This window comes from Lipotes vexillifer, unplaced genomic scaffold (genome assembly GCF_000442215.2).
Source record: "Lipotes vexillifer unplaced genomic scaffold, Lipotes_vexillifer_v1.1 scaffold712, whole genome shotgun sequence".
NCBI lineage: Eukaryota > Metazoa > Chordata > Mammalia > Artiodactyla > Lipotidae > Lipotes > Lipotes vexillifer.
Window position 1 is genome coordinate 66,459 of NW_006775660.1, and position 23,360 is coordinate 89,818.

Sequence of the window (23,360 nt, forward strand, 5' to 3'; positions counted from 1 at the left end):
ACACTTTGAATTTCTGAAGCCTGACTGGGCTGTAACTGTAAGTTATTGCAGATATAAGATCCAGCATTTCTTGTCATACTTTGTGTATGTGAAGGTGTTTCTTTGGTTTGTAACTAGAACAACAAATTCTATAGCCCATTGTTTTACACAGCTCAGTCTTAAGACCTCATGGACTGCCTAATAATTACTGCTCTACAACAATTAATTTGGTTTTAACTGATTTACACTCTGCTGCTGGCCTGCTCTTTCCTGAAGGGGTCCTAGCCTTACACCTTCAGGGCGACAGAATTTGCATTCAATCAGCCTGCCTGTATTATTGATCCTGCTTTCCACTATTGGAGGCCTAGAGGAAAGGGCTTTGCTAAGGCCACGGCAAGTGTCCTGTAGAGTTCAATGGAAAAGGGTCAGGAATTTGGAGCCAGTGAACATGGGTTTGAAAAACCACTGCCATTTATTGCTGTGTGATCTTGGGCACATCATTTATATTCTCTGACCTTCAATTCCCTCATCTATAAAGTGGAGATAATAATTCTTATGGAACATGGTTGTTGTAAGGATTAAGTGAAACAATATGAGGGAAAGTTTTGTTTAAATTTTGAAGGACTATATAAATGTTATTATTAGGTGCACAGGCAAGTGGCCACTGGGCAGGGGTATCTGCACACAGATGAGGGCAACCAGGAGGATGTGTTAGAGACAAAAATCATGTCTGTTTCCATGACAGTTCTTCCACATGGATGGTGCTACCATCACGACGCTATATGTTATACCCACTCAGAAATGAGTAATATAGATCTCCTTTTGGCACTGTATATTTCTGAGAAGAAAGGGGGGAAAACATATGAATCTTTGAAGTAAGAGTAACTTTTCTTGGGCCTGCGTTTGGGGTAGGGTGGGAGTATGCACACAGAGGCAAAAGGACAGTGAAATGAGTTGGAAGTAGGGCTCCAGCTCTCTCAGCATCCTTCCATCGCAAGGAAGGGAGCTCATACTGTAACAGTCTTGGGTTTTCCATGATCATGGGCAATTAACAGGATCCTCACTGATTACACATGCAAATAATTTAAGACTTAACTATCTAGTACTGTGAACATTTACTTTAAAGTTTAGATATGCACTTGGAGCTTCCCCTCAAAAGTTTTGTTTTCTTTTATGTGTATGTATGTTTTTAATTAAAGGTTTGGTCCAAGCCACATTGCTACTTTAACACTTTGATTATGAGACAAATTTTATCTGTACACATTGACTGCAGTGGTTTTTTTCTGTGCCAGAATGTTTCTTCCCCATCCCACCCCCTCAGGATTCTTTCTTGAGAGGGTTCTTTTCTTTCTCATTTTTTTGAGGAACAGAAAGAAGTCGTGGTTTTATTTGTTGGGTCTCAATGACAAAGGTTTTCTACTCCCTCTTTTTAAAAACACGAACTGAAATCTGTATCTGTATGTTTAAAAAAATGTTTCAAGTCTAATCTTTGTATGGTAGTAATGGATATTGTATAATTGTACATAGAATTGCACATAAAGTATCTAGATATGAATAAGTGCAATAATTGTATCTGTTGCATTTAGGACTGCCAAGGTCATAGTATCTGATGATGATGATGTTGTTATTGTTGAATTAATTGGATCTGAGGTGAAGATAGCCTGCGTGTCGGGTTGGCTGCCCAATATTCTGAGCCCGTCATGCTGTGGACCAGAGGCTTCTCAGAAAGAAAAGCCTTCAATGTAGGTTTTTAACTTATCTTCAAAAGAGAATATGCATGTAATCACAGAGACACACTGACAGGACTGAGAGGCACTTGCCATACAACTTTAAATATACCACAATTTTTTTAACCCCATTTTGATATTTCTATGTTTTTTAATAAATATAGGAAACTGAAACAACAAAAAAATTAGATGTCCCAGAATTTCCCCTTCCTCCAAGGGGTCCAGCTCTGAATTACTGTAGAAACGGTCGTGTAACTAACCTTTTATAGCAATGGGTGCTGGGGAAAGGAGCACGGGGTTATGTTTCCAGGGCAGTTAGAACAGCTAAATTATGAAAAAGAATGCTCAGGTTCTGTGTGGGACTAAGGAAGAAATATTATGTTTGACTTTACATTATACTCCCACTATTCTAAAATAAGCAAAACTTGTGCTTGTTCAGTGACAAGTAATATCAAAAGACAATGTGGTAGTTACCTGCTACATCTTTCTTGAAGCAAGCATTGCCGTTTTACAAGAGTCACCTCATCTGTGTATCCTGGCTCATTCTCTGGTGCTTGGGGTATTTGGTTTTTTGCATGTGCGTCCTGTAATTTGTAATTCAAGACAAATTTCCTTCAAAATCAATACAAAATGATGATCACCTCTTTAACTTTAGGAAGAGGAAGCGGTGGTGTGTCTTACAAAACAGGGCATACCCTGCAATGTTTATTGCTTAATTATTCTTTGTGAAGCCTCCATTTTGGCTCTATCTTATAGCCCCGAGATGAAGTGTGAATAATAGAGGAGTTCAGTGTTCTTCTGTAATGGGACTAAATCTTTTATTTATCTTCCTTTCTCCTTCACTGGCCTTTTGCTTTCCTGTGTCAAAGCTCAGTACATGTCCTTTCGTTCTAGAAAGCCTCATACAACCATGCCCTCTCTTCTTTGGACTCCTACTGTGTAGTGTGGTACTGCCTTGGTTCAGGCTCTCAGAATCTAACCTTCCAATCAGGGCTGCTTCACTGCAGAACTTTCCCTGTGAATGGCGTCCACTGGGAATGTGCAGTGCCCGTATAAACCTGCTTCTGCATCCATGTTTTCACAGCACCTATTTCAGTTATTCATATTTTTATCCTTATGTCTGTGATTCTTTGATTAATTGCTAGGTCACCAGTCTGTGAGCCCCCCTGAGGTGAGAGACCTTGTCTGGTTTTGCTTACCGTGGCATCTGTCTCTTACCCATAGCACGGGGGCTGGCTCATGGCCTCTAAATCGTCTCCTTGCCTCCAAATTCACAGCTTTTGCAAACCATTCTTCTCACTGCTACCAACATCTTTACAAACTCAGACAAGTCCTCTCTGCAGAAAATGTAATGGTTCCCCATACATATAGGTTAAAATCTAAATTCCAGGATACAAACTGCTTTTTAAGCCTTATCTACTTTCCTAAGAACACTGCTTTTTATTTAGGCTTATTTTACCTTACCTTGTATGACATAAAGCTAGTTATTTCCCTGCCCTGCTTCCTCTTTAGTTTGTAAATTGCTTGCATCTTTGTAGACTCTTGGTCTTCATAAAACGACTCAATAAATATTTGCTTAATTGATTTAAGTATTATGGAGATATATGTCTCCAGAATCACTATACTGGATAGCTATATAGTCCTTCTTTCACCAGGAATTTCTATGTTTTATAATTATTCTCCTTTATATCACTGTGCCCTGCAAATATATTTTATTCCGTTGTTTTATTTATAGCTCTCAATTATATTGCCTGCCACATGATAATATTAGTATAATGGGCTCTGCAATCCTGTATTAACTGATCCTTGAATATTTTTTTTAAAGTGTTTTTTTTTTTAATTTATTTTTGGCTGTGTTGGGTCTTCATTGCTCTGCACGGGCTTTCTCTAGTTGTGAGCGGGGGCTACTCTTTGTTGCGGTGTGCGGGCTTCTCATTGCCGTGGCTTCTCTTGTTGCGGAGCACAGGCTCTAGGCGTGCAGGCTTCATTAGTTGTGGCACGCGGGCTCAGTAGTTGTGGCTCGCGGGCTCTAGAGTGCAGGCTCAATAGTTGTGGAGCACGGGCTTGGTTGCTCTGTGGCATGTGGGATCTTCCCAGAGCAGGGCTCGAACCCGTGTCCCCTGCAATGGCAGGCGGATTCTTAACCACTGCACCACCAGGGAAGTCCCTTGAATATTTTTTTGTCTGTTAAACTTTGGTATCTACTTAAAGTCCTTTTGTCCCTGTATTTAATTAGATTAATTAGTGTTTTAGATTTTAATTTGCATGAGACTTTTGCATTTGCCTCTATTGTGTTTTCTTACTTTCTTACTCTTCCTTCTTTCCTAAGTGTTGAAGTTTTTCTGATAATGTCTATCAGAATTCTGTTATAGTGTCTTTTAGTTGCTTCCCTATGTAAAATGTTTTACCTGCCTTAAAATATTTAGAATGTTTTCAAGACAACAGAGATTGAAAACTTCAGCAGACTGAGGAATTTGTACAAATTCAGCATAGCACCTTCTTTTGTTGCCTAGGTAAACTGTACCATATTTAAAGATGCCATGCTTTGAGAAGATTGCCTGAACTTCAGCTTTCAAGTTAATGCCATCTTGATTATAAAGATTCCAAGAGCCTTTAAAGTATATATTTTTTTCCCGTGGAAAGGCATTTTTAAATTTTAAATATAGAAGTGTGTACATGTCAATCCCAAACTCCCAACCTATCTACTTTAAAATAAATAGATGTACTGTACTTTGCAAAACCGTAATAGCAGAAAGCTGGAAACATTCCATATATTTATAAACAGGGGATTATTTGAATAGTTTGTGGCACATCTATGCAATGGGGTGCTATGGAGCTGTGAAATGGAACGAGAACTATCTCTATATATTATTATGAAATTCTTCAGGATATATTATTCAGTCTAGATGTCTAGGTTTTGCTTCAAAATAATGTGGAGAGGGGAAGTGAAAGGGTTTAGATGAAACAAAATTACTCATGAATTGATATTTGTCGAAGTTTCTATGGTTACATTTGAAATATTTCTTAAAGAAAAAGCTGAAAATAACAGATATGATCTAATGTTCTGAAGAAACTATTTTCCTGGAAAAGCCCTTAACATTTTTCAACCATGGATTGGACACACGTTTTAGATTATTAACACAAATAAATCTAGATATATCACCAAACCATTTTCAACTCCCTGAAGATTTAAACAAGAAATTGTGATTATTTACCAAATGTAAAGTGTTGTGATGCCTTAATAATAATAGGTTCTATTAAAAGACTGCTTTATGGCATTAAAAACATGTATGTTAAAGGAGGGGAAGTCCAAACAAAATCAATGACTATTAATATCATATAAAGAAAGACAATCTGACCTGTGGTACCTCCTGATGGGAGTACATGCTACCACCTATGAAGTGTTTTTGTAGCAGAGGAGGAAGACAAGTGCAAGTGTAATTTATGGCATTGGCAGAAAACTGGAGATAGCAGAGTGGAAGCTAGAAGTCCAGAGGCATTATCACATCTAATATGCATATATTTTTTATGAAACAGAAAAATTAGTTACTCCCATTTTAGAGATGGGAAAAGAAACATAATGAATCAATGATATGCCTGTGGCCACTTTAATAAATTCAGGAATAAGAGCCTACCAGCACTTCTGGATTCATATTTCAGAACATATTTTCCATATTAAAAGAATGGGGATCCCTATCGTCAAAGAGAAGCTAATCTGATAAAATAGATATGAGAGGTGATACATGTTCAACAAAGCCTTGAAATTACATAGGCAGAAAACTCTTCGACATAAATAGCAATATTTTTGGGGTCTCTCTCCAAAAGTAAAGGAAATAAAAGCAAAAATAAACAAATGGGAACTAATTAAACTTAAAAGCTTTTGCACAGCAAAGGAAACCATCAACAAAATGAAAAGACAACCTACTGAATGGGAGAAAATATTTGCAAATTATATGACCAATAAGAGATTGAGATGGAACAAATATAAACAGCTCATACAACTGAACATCAAAAAAAAACCAACCCAATCAAAAAAATGGGCAGAAGACCTGAATAGACATTTTTCCAAAGAGGAAATGCAGATGGCCAGCCAACAGGCACATGAAAAGATGCTCAACATCACTAATCATCAGGAAAATGCAAATCTAAACCACAATGAGATATCACCTCACCTGTCAGAATGGCTGTCATCAAAAAGACCACAAGTTGCAAATGTTGGCAAGGATGTTGAGAAAAGGGAACCCTTATACACTCTTGATGGGAGTGTAAATTGGTGCAGCCACTGTGGACAACAGTATGGAGGTTCCTCAAAAAGCTAAAAATAGAACTACCATATGACCAGGCAATTCCACGTGTATATATCCAAAAAAAGCCAAAAACACTAATTCAAAAAGATACATGCACACCACTGTTCATAGGAGCATTATTTACAATTACCAAGATTTGGAAACAACCTAAGTGTCCACCAACAGATGAATGGATAAAGATGTTGTATGTATATACACATGGGATACTACTCAGCCATAAAAAAGAAAGAAATTTTGCTATTTGCGGCAACATGGATGGACTTGGAGGGCATTATGCTAAGTGAAATAAGTCAAACAGAGAAAGATAAATACTGTATGATATCACTTATATGTGGACTCTAAAAAATACAACAAACTAGTGAATAAACATAAAAGAAGCAGACTCACAGATATAGAGAACTAGTGGTTACCAGTGGGGAGGTACAAATTATTGGGTATAAGATAGGCTCAAGGATGTATTATACAACACAGGGAATATAGCCAATATTTTGTAATAACTGTAAATAGAAAGTAACCTTTAAAAATTGTATAATAAATTTTAAAAAAATGTTTAAGAAAAAAAAATTATGACAGTTGGAGTTATCCTCTCCAGCAAGAGAAGAAAGTAAGTACGCTCTTCTGTTGTGTGCAGATTCACATATATCAGAGGTCAAAAGAGCAGATTACATTGGCATTCTCTTATGCAATGGAGACCTCTTACCAGTTCTCTCTTAGAAGGGTAACCATCCCAATGCCACCAAAATGAGCCAATAGAGACCTTGCCAGCCAAGACAGGGGTCCTTTTAGAAACTACTCTGGGTCCACTTGACTACATGAGCAAACCGATGGCCAATACACAGGGCTGGCTTCAAAGGTGTGTGACCTGTGCAGTCAAAAAAGGACCTGCTCAGGACTTCCCTGGCAGTTCAGTGGTTAAGACTCTGTCCTCCCAATAAGGGGCCTGGGTTCGATCCCTGGTCAGGGAACTAAGGTCCCACATACCTCATGGTGCTGCCAAAAAAAAGAAAAAGGGATCCACTCTCGGAAGGGCCTGCACTTGGCTTAATGCTCTGGTGTCACCATCTTGAAATCCTTAGTAATTTTATTTTTGAGCTTATGCTTTGGAAGTGAAGTCTGATGGGACAACTGAGCACACACATGAGCAGCACAGACAGGCCAGTTGGCAATGCGTACAAGCATATAGGCATGAGCTGTGTGGGTAGCAGGCAGTGTGGGTATGGAGCAATTAGCCTGGCAGCCTAGTGTGCAGATGCATGCCTCAGGCAGTATGTGGCACCACAGGGTGTTGGTTTTTATGTTTCCAAAATTAATTTGAATTAACTTTGTGTTATATTTTAAGGATGAAGCTTCTTTTTATTAACCCAATCCATGAATAGTAATTGAGGGCCTACTACAATGCTCCATAAACAAAATTAGGTTTCTTTTCTGCCTTCATGGAGCTTATATTCTAGTTATATAATTTTTTCCAATTAATGCAGTAATAGTCTACTCTTTAAAATTAGAATTATTGCTTTGAATGCATCATTGGAGAGTATCTTTACAAAAAGGCAGTCTTTTATAATAATGTGATTGTAGCTAACTTTCCTGACCTATAATTTCATTGAATAGATTATTCTAGTTGCTTTGCTTGCTTTTATTATTTTCCATTAATTTTACCATAACCAAAGACATCCCTAAATAGCTGAATATGGAATGATTTTATTTTAGAATTGTGAAAAATGGAAGACAGTACCACAGACACAGAACAAGAAGAGGAAGAGGAGAAAGGTGAAAAGGATCAAGAAGACCCCATTTATGCTGTAGCACCCACGATTAACATCCGAGATGAGCGATTCGTTGATGTATCTACAACTCCAGCTTTCATTTGTCTGCATGAGGTACATATATATTTATATATTACTACAGTAAGACTTGCCTCACTATCTACTTAAAAATTCAGATGAAGTTAATATCATTATCAAAATAATTTATTATTTGTAACCTGTAGGCAATATGTACTGTTTGAAGCACTTTAAAATAAAACAGCCCCTACATTCTCTTCCAAAAGCCTATGGTATAATCCTGGACTAATGCAGTAGTGTAGGTTCTGATACTTTTAAGGCATAATAAATATTTGCATATATGCAGCCACTTAAGTATATTCTGTATGTTGGTAAATGATTTCTTTCATTACTGAATACATTACATTTACATCCATAAAATGAAGATAAAATATCTTGTCATGTAACGATAGAAAGAATATATATTTACCTAACCAAATGTAGTTACTGCAGTAGAGCACAGAAACATGCTGTTTCCTATTAGCAGAGAAGCAAAAAGGGGAATCTGATTTTTGTTAGATTTTTGTCTGATTTTTTAAAAAATGAGATGAACATTTAGGAAATACCCATATATGAGGAGAGTTTTTCTTTAACAGTAACTGACCACATATGCAATCTGTCACGCTTGAGAGCTGTACTTTAGAAAATGATTTAGAGGACATTTGAATTCTGGACTCTTAACCTTATGTGAATATAACTGAATAAAACACCTAAGAAATTTGATAGTCATAATAAAAATAAGCTTAAAAAAGTCTTTGGGCAAAATCAGATTTTACTTAAAACCAAGAAGCAATACTAAATCCCCACCCAAATATTTTCTTGGTGTAAATATTTTAAACAATTGCTACAACTATTGTTGAGCTTCTGTTTTATATATATATAATAGACCTCATATCAGGAACACATGATGTCAGTTTGTCCCACTACTCATGTTTTCAGCATTGATCACTTGGTTAAGGTGGTGACTTCTAGCTTTCTCTCCTATAAAGTTATTATTTTTCTTCTTGAAATTGATAAGCACCTACGAGGAGATAATCTGAGGCTATTTGAGTATCCTATTCCTTCTAAAATTTTCACCTACTAGTTTTACATCTCTTGATGATTCTTGTCCGAATTAATTATTATTACAATGGTTGCCAAATGGCAATTTTCTCATTCCATTATTTTTTCTACATTTATTAGTTGTCTTCCTACTATAAGGTAGAACTTTCTCTTCTTTTCTTTCTATCTGTCTATCCATCCATCCATCAGGGTGGACTCATGAGTTCTTATTCTACTCAATGAGCTATAATCCATTATTGCCATTATTCATTTGGATACTTCAGTTGTCCCAGATTTGGCCAGTGTACGCCCTTTCAAGAAGGCTTATTTTTGACATGCTCCTATGATTCTTTGTGTACCTTTTAACTTTCTGTCATAGAATATGTTCCAGATTCATCTTGCATTTTCTTTGCTCCAACTCTAGGATCAGCCATTTCTCAAAAGATCCTTGGTTCCTATTTTAGTGGAGAATGATATTTGAAAACTAAGATCTCAGTGCTGGCTGTGTTCATTGCTATTGATCTGTCATTGCTTCTCAGCACTCTCAGAGCTGGGAAATAGGTGCATAAATATATTTATCCACACAAATTTATATCTATTTCTATACGCATCTTGATATATTTAGAACGATGAGTTCATATCTCTTGTATTAATATTTTCAAATGATCAGCATTCTCTATTTCTGCTAAAATCCATCATATGTGTCCAGCTTTGCAATAGTATTTCTACTTTTATACCACTACCTTTAATAATTATATCAAATAAAGGTACAGTTTATTTCTACCAAAGGTTATACTAACAATAAAAATTATAGCCAAATTTTTTTTTTTTTTATTTTATTATTATTTTTTTTTAACATCTTTATTGGGGTATAATTGCTTTACAATGGTGTGTTAGTTTCTGCTTTATAACAGAGTGAGTCAGTTATACATATATATATGTTCCCATATCTCTTCCCTCTTTGTCACCCTCCCTCCCACCCTCCCTATCCCACCCCTCCAGACAGCCACAAAGAACCGAGCCGGTTTCCCTGTGCCATGCGGCTGCTTCCCACTGGCTATCTACCTTACGTTTGTTAGTATATATATGTCCATGTCTCTCTCTCGCCCTAACACACCTCACCCTTCCCCCTCCCCATATCCTCAAGTCTGTTCTCCAGTAGGTCTCTGTCTTTATTCCTGTTTTACCCCTAGGTTCTTCATAACATTTTTTTTTCTTAAATTCCATATATATGTGTTAGCATACGGTATTTGTCCTTCTCTTTCTGACTTACTTCACTCCGTATGACAGACTCTAGATCTATCCACCTCATTACAAATAGCTCAATTTCGTTTCTTTTTATGGCTGAGTAATATTCCATTGTATATATGTGCCACATCTTCTTTATCCATTCATCCGACGGCGGGCACTTAGGTTGTTTCCATCTCCGGGCTATTGTAAATAGAGCTGCAATGAACATTTTGGTACATGACTCTTTCTGAATTCTGGTTTCCTCAGGGTATATACCTAGTAGTGGGATTGCTGGGTCATATGGTAGTTCTATTTGTAGTTTTTTAAGGAACCTCCATACTGTTCTCCATAGTGGCTGAACCAATTCACATTCCCACCAGCAGTGCAAGAGTGTTCCCTTTTCTCCACACCCTCTCCAGCATTTATTGTTTCTAGATTTTTTGATGATGGCCATTCTGACTGGTGTGAGATGATATCTCATTGTAGTTTTGATTTGCATTTCTCTAATGATTAATGATGTTGAGCATTCTTTCATGTGTTTGTTGGCAGTCTGTATATCTTCTTTGGAGAAATGTCTATTTAGGTCTTCTGCCCATTTTTGGATTGGGTTGTTTATTTTTTTGTTATTGAGCTGCATGAGCTGCCTGTAAATTTTAGAGATTAATCCTTTGTCAGTTGATTCATTTGCAAATATTTTCTCCCATTCTGAGGGCTGTCTTTTGGTCTTGTTTATGGTTTCCTTTGCTGTGCAAAAGCTTTGAAGTTTCATTAGGTCCCATTTGTTTATTTTTGTTTTTATCTCCATTACTCTAGGAGATGGGTCAAGAAGGATCTTGCTGTGATTTATGTCATAGAGTGTTCTGCCTATGTTTTCCTCTAAGAGTTTGATAGTTTCTGGCCTTACATTTAGGTCTTTAATCCATTTTGAGCTTATTTTTGTGTATGGTGTTAGGGAGTGATCTAATCTCATACTTTTACATGTACCTGTCCAGTTTTCCCAGCACCACTTATTGAAGAGGCTGTCCTTTCTCCACTGTACATTCCTGCCACCTTTATCAAAGATAAGGTGACCATATGTGCATGGGTTTATCTCTGGGCTTTCTATCCTATTCCATTGATCTATCTTTCTGTTTTTGTGCCAGTACCATACTGTCTTGATTACTGTAGCTTTGTAGTATAGTCTGAAGTCAGGCAGCCTGATTCCTCCAGCTCCATTTTTTGTTCTCAAGATTTGTTCTCAAATTTTTTAAGCCACAGATAAAGAAACATGGAAGATTTGACTTGTCAAGTCAAAGGAGAACTTAGGACAACTTCTCTTGCATATTGATCTTCAGTGTACCAATTCATTAAATATTTCAAGAATCTCTCAATACTCAACGTATGCACAAATTATAGCTATTAATCATTGAGTATGACCAGCCCCTAATAAAGTAGATAACTTAGATTATACGGTGAAAGAATGGTCCTCCCATTTTGAGTAGTAATTACACCAGTAATTTTACTGCCGGAGAATTCTTCCTTTAGCCAGCAAAATCTTGCAGAATGAATTATTGGCTTCAAACAACTTTGTTTCCATAATAAACACCCCTGAGATGGTTCCTATTGGCATCTATAGCTTTTTTTTCTAACACATTTAACATTCCTCTAAGATTCACGAGTCTTACAATTTTTTTAACCTACTATATAAAAGCTATCCTCCTTCAGTTGTCTAAAGAGAAGCTGAACCTGCAGAATAGCAAGAGTTCTGAAAGAAAGCAGTCAGAAATCCACTTCCAAAGGCCCAGGTGCTTGGCATCACACTGAAAGAGCCAGATGCTGTTTATAGCATTTATTGTTGTTAATGGTAGTCACACAGTTGGTCCAGCACTACTGAGTTGTAAAACATAGATGTCATGCTGTCATCTAATATTGCCTACAGAATGTGTTCAGTGTTTATGGCACTCTGCGATTTGGGCCCAAACTATTTTTGTAATCTAATAATTTACTTAGGTCTTCATGATCTTCTGCTTATGTTACTCCCCTTAGCATGGACTCTCCCATATTCAGACGGCTAGGAAACTGGCACACATTCACAAAGCATGATACAAGGTCGTGGCTGTCCACAATCTTCCTACTTGCGTTGCCTCTTGAAAGACTGTGCTACTCCAACTGAAAAAATCAGATCAAACACTTGTATAGGCCACACTTTGAAACCCCTGCATCTATTCCTAACCTCTTAGAATCTGGCTCAGTTCCCACCTCCTTCAAAAAACTGTGCCTGTGCAGTCAGTTCACAGTGTTTTCTCCAACCTGTCTACTCTCACAGCATTTGTAGGCTGTACCTTTCACTCAATACAAGATCATTAACAGATATTTATTGAATATCTTCTCATCATATAATATTTTTCATAGAAAATTTAATTTCTCACTGATATGATCACATTAAACAATAAGACTTAACAGGGTATGAACTACACTGTGTTAAATTCACACTTTGGGATTAATGTTCAAAGTGGGGCTTGGGAACTAAGTCACATCAATGGACTGTGTGGGTTAATTCTGGACACCTGCTGCCCAGCTCTTCCATTGCTGCCTAATTATGAGGGCTGGCACTCCACAGACTTTTCTTGTCCCATTGAAAACTTTTATTAAATTTTTTTTTTTGCTAAGGTATAACATATACACAGTAAACCTCGCAAATACTCAGGGTCCAGCAGTTTTTTTTTTACATATGCCAATAACCAACGTGTTCCGAACTAAATTCATCATTCTCCCAATCCTAATTCTCCTCCTGCATTCTCTTTATCAGTTTGAGGGTAAAATATCTCCAATAAGTATTTCTTGAATTTATCTCTTCTTCATTCCTGCCATATTCCCACTCAGATGAAAATATATTTCCTGCAACCCAGTGGTGTCCCTTGAGACTCTGCCCAGTCATTTCTCCCACCAAAGTTAGACCTATTCTGACTTATCACTATGTATTAGTTTTGCCTCTTTTCAAAAATCATATGAATGGAATCATACAGTATGTTTTCCATTGTGTCTGGCTCCTTTTGGTAAACACTGAATCTGTGAAATTTATTCATTGTACCATGTGTGCCTTAGTTCAATATTTAAAAATTGCTATATAGTGTCCTTTTGTGTAAATATACCATAATTTTCTTGTCCATTCTATTTGATTTAGAGATTTGGGTTGTTTCCTGTTTGGATGATTATGAATAAGGTGCCATGATCATTCTTGTGCATGCCTTATACTTATGAATTCATTTATCTTGGGTGTTTACCTAGGAGTGGGGTTCCTGTGTCATAGTTTAGGTTTATATTCAGCTTTAGTTGATACCTTCAAATGGCTTTCCAAAAAGATTATACCAAGATATATACTCTGATGGGCAATATGTAACTGTTTTCATCTAATACCATGGCAAGGGTCATGTGTGATTTTATTTATATCCTACACAGCACCTGGCTCAAGGCCTTGCACAGAGACAAGCAGTAAATATTTAGTATTTAAAAATCATTCTTTTAACAAATAGCATATGTCTCTTTGTTCAAAGCTCATGTCTGTTGCACATTCAGGCTTAATGTAAGTTATAGCTTTCATGGTATTCCCTAAGTCAGGATTTCTACTTTTAAACTGTACATGGTTATGTAAAGTAGCACTGATTTCTAAGGGTGACCTTGGTTGTCAAATGTCAGTGTGTCAGATGTTGAACTTTTCCAAAACGTGGACACCATAAAGTCATCCTTGTCTTAATGCCAAGAGCCAAAATCAAAACATGAAATTATCTTGCCTAAGACTTTTGGCTTTTACTTTTCACCAGAGTGAGTCAGCTCCTCCCTTCTCTTCATTTCCTGAAAATAATTTTTGTGCCAGTCATTGTTAAGCCTTTGACCTGACTTAACCCAGGGGTAGAGAAAAGGGAGCACAGGAGCATTTGGGAGGCACAAGGGACAGTGTGAACACTGGAGGGAAACACTAAGGAAGTAAAAGTGTGACTCTGTACAGAATACGAAATTCTGTTAAAAGCAGAGTGTGGGGTATGCAAGCATTGTGGGTGTGTAGATGAAGATGGATTAGGCTTGTTGACATGTGACCTTTTCACTGAAACAGCTTCTATATAAAACTATCATCTTTTGGACTCCTTAAAAATGAGTAATAAATATATTTGTGTTCAAGTTTTAGTTTCACGTCCAATGGGAAAAGAACTGAGATAGCAAGAAGTTTTTGAAGAGCAGTGGGAGACATTAAGTCTTAATCCGTTTAACAGATATTAATTCAGCACCCACTATGTGCCAGGCTCTGTGCTAGGAGATGTTTATTACCATTATTATTAAAGTTACTGAAATTTACTCAAATTTATCCTTTCAGCTCCTCCTTTGTTTTGAGCACGTCCTGTGTGCTGCACAGCTAGACGCATGGACATTCATAGGCATAAAGCATATAAAAGGGTACTGTTCTTTAGAAGCTTAATTTGGGAAATCAGAAACCTGACATGTTAAATATCAACAAAAGGCAATGGATCGTTGAGAGCCTGGAGGTGCCAAAAGTGTAATTAGAAATGAATGGAAGGAACAATCACCGTGGGTTGAGATGATCCGGAAAAAAGCTTTTCAGAGGCAGTAGGACATGAGAGGGGATATTTTGTCTGTATCCGTGGTGTCCACTATGAACCTACTTTTCTTATCTTAAGTGTTGCCCACACCTATACATGCATATACTTGGAATGTCTTCACCTGGATGACCCCCAAGTTACCTCCAACTAAACATGCTCAGAATTAAATTTATTACACTCCTCCCAAACCTAATTCTCCTACTGTATTCTGTCCGTTTATTTTCTCTCTTAAATATCTATTAAATTCATCTGTTTTCCATCCCCACCATATCACCAACTGGAATACCATTTCAGTGATCAAGAGAAGATGTGAAGAGAGACTGAACCAAGCAACGGCCATGAAAAAAAGGACAGAATACATATAGGAGAGATAGTAAGGAACTATAAAATGCTGGATTTAGTGTCTGAATGGATGGGGACGGGGTGAGGGAGAGGAAAAAGTCTAAACTGATGTTTGGATTTCTGATTTAGGAAAGTGGCTGGATTATAGTACTATCAGTGACAGAGAATTCAGAATAAGCAATGGTCTGAGGGGAGTATCCAATATGTGAATCTCAGGCTTACCAGGGAAGTCCCTGGGCTGAAGATATAGACATAGCAGGTTCTTGGTATTCAGACTGCTTTTCTGAAAGGAATGCAAATTGCTTCTTATGTGTATTTAACAGCACAGTCTACCACTGCATATTTATGAAAAGATGTTGCCATTGTTTACCTCATTCCCTACCTTTAAAATTATCTCTTTTTTGGGGGGGGGATATTCACATGTTCAAATGACACTTTCTTATTTTTTATTAATTTCGATCTCAAGGCTGGTAACAGGTTAAATATATTTTTGGAATTTTTAACAAAAATTTTAAATTAATTTCTGAAAAATTCGTGATTTTCTCATGCTACTAAAGCTTCCTTCATTTTCAAGATTGGATCTTCTATAGAGTTACTGATGAGTTTCTTGAAATAATCTGTAATGAAATTTAAAATGTTTTTCAAAGATTGAAAATGTTTTCTATTTCTTTCATACATGAATTAATTAATCAAGTAACTGGTTACAAAGATGAAAGTATAAGATTCCCATCCTCAAGGAGCTTACAGTCAAGGTGGTTTCAAGTATATAATTTAATTTTCATAATGATTCTATAAGGAAGTTTGAGATATCATTATTTCCATCTTAAAGGTTCTGAAAGATTGAGACTTGCCCTGGTTTGCACAGCTAGGCAGATGCAGAGCCAGGCCTGGAACCCAGTCTCCTGTCTCTTAGCCTGACACACATTTCACCTGACATTCTTCACGTGACATTCACACATTTAAACACTGCTATTTTAGGGTTTTACAAATTGACTTTTTAAGTAAACTGTATATTAAAAGAAAAAATAAAGATAAATATTTTAGCTCTCTATTTAAATATTTCTCTTCAGTTTCCCTATCCTTTCTTAGTTATCACACCTCACTAATAGCTGTACTTAGAGAATAGGCATTTAAACACTGCTAAATTTCTTTTTAAAATATTTCCACAAGTCTTCCTATTGTTGGCATGTTTTCACTTTTCCTTCAGACATTGAGGCAGGCTTACAAGAATAATTCTTCAAGATTTTGTTTGGCTGTCCATAAACTTTAAACAGACTGATAATTTATTAAACAATACAGATAGGTTCCATTTTTCCCATAAAGGGTCTCATTTTATTTTTTTACTTTGACAGTAAGGTGGAAATTTTAAAATCTTTCCAATGTGGAAGAAGACCGGGGGTCATGCCTGGCATACACTTAAACGTTTGGTGTATTGACATGGCTCATATCTATTTACAAAAATTGGAGATTTATATCGGGATATATATTTATATCAGGATATATATTTATATCAGGATTACAGGCATAGAAGCCATATTCCACTTTGCAAAGTAGATTAGCACCCCTAAATTCAATCAGTAAAAATTATACACTGTACAAGAACTCAGGATAAGAGAAAAGAAGGCCCCATGTTAGGATATCCTCACCCTTGGCACCTGCAAGATGATTCTGGCCAGGAATCTGGGGGTGTTGTCACAAAAAACTCTGCTATCTGAACACGTGATTAGTGTTAAATGGGAGTCAGAGAGTGTTGAAAATTGGGGCTAGAGAGGACTTGGCAGTTCTTCTGCCTCCTGTCTGTGAGCTTATCTCCTACTCGTCCTGAAAATCTTTCCTGAGCATCCACACCACGTCAGACTCCGGGCTTGGGACCAGAGGCAAATGCAGCAGGGAGCAGCTCTACCCTCGGCCACATGTGTTCCTTCATCTGTGTGGTTAATGCTTCTTGATTTCCCCTTCCTTTTTTTGATTCCTTTACTGACATATTGAGAAACTAGTTTGTGTGTGTGTGCATGCCCGTGTGTTTATTTTAATTATATACTTAATAAAGTTGTAATTACCTATTTATTTTTCATTGGTTTTTTTTAGCTACTATTGTAGCAAGTTGATATAAATATTTAAAATAATACTCTAAACTTGGATGCTGTTTTTTTTTTAATAGTCACTGTGAACAGATGTTGCTTTCTAAAATAAGGATTAGGAGAAATACTTAATGGTACTGTTTTTTCCTCTGAGAAAGAAAGTTCTTGGGAGAGAAAGTAAGTTGGCTTTTGATAGCCTGTGGTTCTCAGTAGAGAATGTGCATCTTGAGAAACAAAGTACCTTTAGTAACCCAAGAACTATTTGAATATATTAGTCACTGAAGATGGAAGCTTAAGGATTAAAATAAATAATACTTTTTTGATTAAAATCTATGTTATATAGGTGGATGGGGAGATGGTACTCTTATCTGTTGGGGAGATTTGGGGGAAATAAAGCAGAGGGGAGTAGTTTTGGGAATTTGGCTATTCAGCAACTGCATTTACAGGTAACAGCAGTAAATGAGTCAGCAGTAGTGAACACCAGAAAAGTCTACTAAAACAAAGCAGTCATTACAGTCTTCTTTAGGCAAACAAGATCAGGGTCTCTTTAGAGTTCCTTCCAGTTTTCCTCCCCACCCAGTATCCCATCATCACCTCAGGTCCAGGCACAGAACTGAACAATCAATAGGTCAAGTAGTAAGATACAAGCCAGACTAGGAAGTTAAAGAATAGAATATCAGAGAGCCAGGTATTAAAGTTTTTTCAGCCATGAGGTTAGTATTTTTTTCTTTTTAACTATTTTCTAATACATAAAATATGCAGCACAGTAAGTCCTCTACATTCAAATGAGTTCTGTACCAAGAGCGATTTCGTAAGTCCAATTTGTTTGTAAGTCCAACAAAGTTTGCCTAGGTACCCGACTAACACAATTGGCTATATACCGCTGCTTTTACGCTTGTTTCTGGACATCCTGGGCTTGAAAGAAGATACTGTACTACTGTACTCAATACAGTACTGTACAGTAAAGTACACAAAAGCACAACCACTTGTAGAGGATGCATGCACGTGACAATATATACCAGACATGTGAACTAACTTACGTGATTGGACATGTGAACGCACGTTCGCATCTTTGAAAGTTCGCAATGTGAAGTTTCCTATGTAGGGGACTTACTGGAGTACAAAATTCAAAGGTGCAGAATAGTACACAGTGAAAAGTAAGTCAGCCTGTCACCCCATCCCCCAGTCCACTGTCCCCTTCCCCAGAGGCAACCATCATTAACAGTCTCCTATATAGCCTTGCAGAAGTCTACACACAAACAAGCAAGTGGTAGTATAATATACGTACTTGCTTTTTTCACATATACATGCAACTGTTATGTTCTTTTTAATGTTTGCATGGTATTTCAATGCACGGTGGAGCATACTTTAATCAAATCCCTATTATAAGATATTTGGATTATTTCTGATCTTCTGCTCTTACAGACAATGATAGAGTCAGTAACCTTAGGCGTGCCTCATTTCACACTGAAATAATTATATTAAAAGGACAAATTCCTATCCCAAAAAAGAGGGGATATATGTAAACATATAGCTGATACACTTTGCTGTACAGGAGAAACTAACACAACATTGCAAAGCAACTATACTCCAATAAAAATTAATTTAAAAAAATCAATGAGTGTAAAATAAAAATTCAAGTGATAAAAAAGCATTTTGTCATAATTTGACAGCATTTTTTCCTATCTCCATAGAACATAAAATAATGGTGTGTCATATATTCAATGATGTCTTAGATTTAATCAAATGTGTAACTATTTTCTATAAAAATCTTAAATATTGGCATTATTTTAGAAAATTATCCATAGTTCCAAATATTAACACTAGTACACCTTCTTATTTTAAAAAGTGAGCATATTTTAAGTCAGTAGAATTTACCTCCAATAAATGTTTACTGAAAACCCTCAAAAAAAGAACTGTACTAGCACAATGTGGAATATTAAAGTAAATAAGACATCCCCTGAACTAAAAGAATTTAAAAAATTTTAAAAAAAGGACAAATTCCTAATAGTGGGATCGCTGGATCAATGGGTTTGTTTGTTTAAAAAAATTTTTTTAATTGTGGAAAAATAGACATAACATAGAATATACCATCTTGACCCTTTTTTTTTTTTTTTTTTTTTTTTTTTTCCCGGTATGCGGGCCTCTCACTGTTGTGGCCTCTCCCGTTGCAGAGCACAGGCTCCGGACGCACAGGCTCAGCAGCCATGGCTCACGGGCCCAGCCGCTCCGCGGCATGTGGGATCTTCCCAGACCGGGGCACGAACCCGCGTCCCCTGCATTGGCAGGCGAACTCTCAACCACCGTGCTACCAGGGAAGCCCCTTGACCATTTTTAAATGTACAGTTCAGTAGTGCTAAGTATATTCACCTTGTTCTGCAGCCAATTTCCAGAATTTTTCATCTCGCAAAACTGAAACGCTCTATCGATTAAACAACACCTTCTCATTTCCCCCTCCTCCCAGCTCCTGGCCACCACATTCTACTTTGTTTCTATGAATCTGACTACTCTTAGATACCTCATAGTTTACAGTATTTGTCTTTTGTGACTGGCTTATTTTACTTAGCATAATGTCTTCAAGATGCATCCATGTTGTACCATGTGACAGGATTTCCCTCCTTTTTAAGACAATAATATTCCATTGTATGTACATACCACATTTTGTTTATCCGTTTAGCTGTCAGTGGACACTTGGGTTGCTCCCACCTCTTGGCTATTATAAATAATGCTGCTATGAACATAGTGTACAAGTATCTCTTTGAGATCCTACTTTCAATACTTTTGAAGTGGAATTGCCAGATCATGAGTTTGTGTATTTAAAAAGACTTTTTACTGCTAAGGTGCTCTCCATAAAGGTTGTAATAATTTATGTTCCCCTCAACAATAAATGTCTCTTTACTGTGCTCTGTCTGACTTTTCAACTTTTGTCACTCTATTGGGGGAAAAGGTTATCTCATCATAGTCTTTATTTACATTTACGTTAAAATGAGTGGAGTGGAGCATCTTTTCATATGTTTAAGATTGTTTTAAAATATAGTGTATTGGAAGTCCCTGGTGGTCTAGTGATTAGGATCTGGCGCTTTCACTGCTGTGGCCCAGGTTCAATCCCTGGTCGGGGAACTGAGATCCCGCAAACCTCGGGGTTCAGCCAATAAATAAATAGATAGATAGATAAATAAATAAAATATAGTGTATTAATAGAAAATGTGAGGTATAGGAAGGCCAACAGGTCAGGAGACAATTACCACTGGAATGACAGTTTATTATTCACAGCTCCTAAAAAAAGGAGGCATGCCATGTCATGGGGGGGGCCACGTGGGGAAGCACCAGGTGGGTCAGGAGGCAGAGAGAGAGGGCGGAACAGTGGGCAAGAGCCTTTATTGTTGTTTCCCTGGGAAGGAATGGATGAGGCAGAGTAAGCAGTTCAGGACTGGCTAGTTTGAATAATTTCAGCAGGCTCTGGGGCATAGGAGATGTCCCTAGTTGTTTGGCACCTGGCATTGGGATGATGAGGGCAGCTGTATAGTTGACCAGAGTGTGAGGACCTAATAAATGAGATGGCTGAGGGTGTGGACTCTGGAATGGTTGGTTTCCATTTGAAAAGTTGTCCTCCTCCCAGGAGGAGGACTCTTGTCAAGGTGGGCGAGGAGGACAGTGAAGGAGGCAAGGTGACTCAGGCATATTATCAGGTGGTTTTGAACAAGGCGTATCTGGCAGAGGCATGTAGGGCAGATGTTAAAGCATCAACTTTACAGAAGCTGGAAGCATGGTTAATGTAGAGACCTATTTGTACTTTCTTTTTTTTGTAAATTTTGTTCTCGTCCTTTTTTTAATTGTGTAGTTTTTCTTAGAGATTCATAGAAACTCTTTATACATACAGAAAGTAGGCCTTTGTGTATAATATGCATTGCAAACTCTTTCTCTCAGATTTTGGATTTCTTTTGAGTTTGCTTAAGGTGGCTTTTCTCCATGTGGCAGTTTATTTTTTATGTGCTTAAATTTACTGATCTTTTCTTTTACAACTTCACGATTTTATGTCCTACTTAAGAAGACCTTTGGCACTCTGATACATAAATTGTTTCCTGTGTTTTCTCCTATGATGGTAGTTTGAGTCATCATATTTTAACCTTTATTCTATCTGGCATGTATGTTGGTATACAGGGAAATGGAGAGGAGATGACGAGAAGCTTAGAACCTCATGCCAAGTCCATTACCTTCTGAGGCAAATGTTCTCTACATATTCCCAGCCCATGCACACCTAGGTGTAGGCAAACAAGTATACCTGGGTGGCATCAGAGATATGAATTAAGGGGGTACAAGCATTACCAGACATCAACCTCAGATTAAGAAGACAGGAATTTTGCTGTCTATAGAGATTAGGTCTAAGAATGGACAGGCTCAAACTATGTTAAATACTAATGGTTTGGAAAGAAAATCTCTGATTGGTGGGAGGTTGCAGGGAGTGGAAGAGTGGTTCAGTAAAAATGGGTTGTAGTCCTTGCTCTGCATGTACTAGCCATACAGGCTTCAGAAAGCCATGTAAGTTCTCTGAGCCTCATTTTACACTAATATACATTTCTCACCTTCAGGGGTACCTCACTGTCTACCATCGTGATTTTCATCCTCTTTTTAAACTGCTTTTATCACTTTTTTTCCAGTAAAAATCATACACAGCAGCACAATATGTAAAACAGAGTTGGATGTGGTGGATATAGAAGTGAAGGATGCAGAGGTGAAGGTTGCTCCCCATTCTCTCCCCTTCACATCTCCTGTCACCACCAGCACCACAGCTCCAGTCCCCCTGGGGCGCTGGGGAAACCCCCATGCTCTGTGTAGATAGTTTGTGAACTCAATAAAAGGGAGCCATCTCTCTTCCACCCTAACACCCATCTCAGCACAGCCAAAGGAAACACAGATCTGCCTCCAGAAAGCTGTGGAAAGCAACTTGACTATACTGAAGGTTCCTTCAGGAAGAGAGGAGGGAGTTCCACAGCACATCATGCGGCAAAACTTCCTAAAATTCCTCATCAAAGCAGATGCCTCTCCCACACACACCCAACTTGACCCCCTCTTTAAAAACTTCCCCGGAAACATTTTTTCCCATCCCCAGGCAGGTTTTTCCCCCTTTCTATCTACACCCCTCTTCTCCTGGCATCTCCCCCTACCCCACTTCCTTTAACCTTCATGAAATATGTCTACAGAACCTTAGGGTCGCTGGGGACACAGTTCAAGAACCTCGACTATAGCGGTTCAGCCTATTCAATACCAGATACCAACCCCATAAATACCATACCATAAAGACTGTAACTTACATAACTATTCAACTTCCATAACTACCCATGATATACCCATGAACCGTTCTAGATTTTTAATCATTTGCTTGATCAGATAAAGACAAAAATTTTACTCGTTATAGGATAGAAATTTTAAAATTCACCATCGGCAGCACCATTCATTTACAAATGATATTTGCATTTTTAAAGAATTATTTTATATAATGAAATTTTATATATTGAAAATAAGAGCTTCGGTGTTTACATGAGAAATCTTTTGGCTCCCAAAGAACTTACAAAGTGCTTTGTACTTAAGGGGAATGTTTTCGTTGTGAATCCTGCCATGTAACCATGGAAGTAAAACAGTGTTTGGAGAGAACAGAAACTTGCTTGCCTTTTCTGCCAGAATTGTTATAAATTCTGACTTAGCTACAGAAAATAAATAATTTTTAACCACTAGGTTAAGTAGGGACATTAACACCCTTGAAAATAAATTCTTTTAAAAAAAATCTCCTGTCAATAGAATATTATGTAATTGTTTTTGTTAAGATACAAAAGAGATGCTTCACCTTAAATTAAGATTTAATTGGAATCATCTTCCACTTTGTAGATTCACACAGAAAATCAGAGCAGGGGTGATACTGAGGTTTACAATGTATGCACTTTACCATGGAATTTCCACAGGTTATTTATCAGAGAAAATTAGTCCATTTCATGAGAAAAACACCAAGAAAGCCAGGAAAACTGAAAATGGATAATGGCCCACACATGATACAGAGTTTGTAGATAACAGAAATTGTTTGTTTCTTTTTTTTCCTCAGGGGAGACTTTAGTGGTGTAAAGTCTTTACCTCCTTATTGTGGCACTATCCCCAGCAACAGAGATAACATTGGAAATGCTCCTAGGAAAGTGTCCAGCACATGGTTGGCACTCGGCAAGGGACAGCTGCTTATCATTATGAGTATTCA

At 37.4% G+C, this 23,360-nt stretch overlaps 1 protein-coding gene across 1 annotated transcript in view; it reads left to right on the forward strand.

Moving 5' to 3' along the window:
• CCDC146 (coiled-coil domain containing 146) overlaps positions 1-23,360 on the forward strand; it is a 140,591-nt gene that overhangs the window by 20,915 nt on the left and 96,316 nt on the right. Inside the window, exon 2 of the mRNA XM_007450083.1 lies at positions 7,721-7,890. Within this exon, the coding sequence (XP_007450145.1) occupies positions 7,732-7,890 (159 nt within the window). The 5' untranslated portion in view covers positions 7,721-7,731. The remainder of the gene's footprint in view (positions 1-7,720; positions 7,891-23,360) is intronic.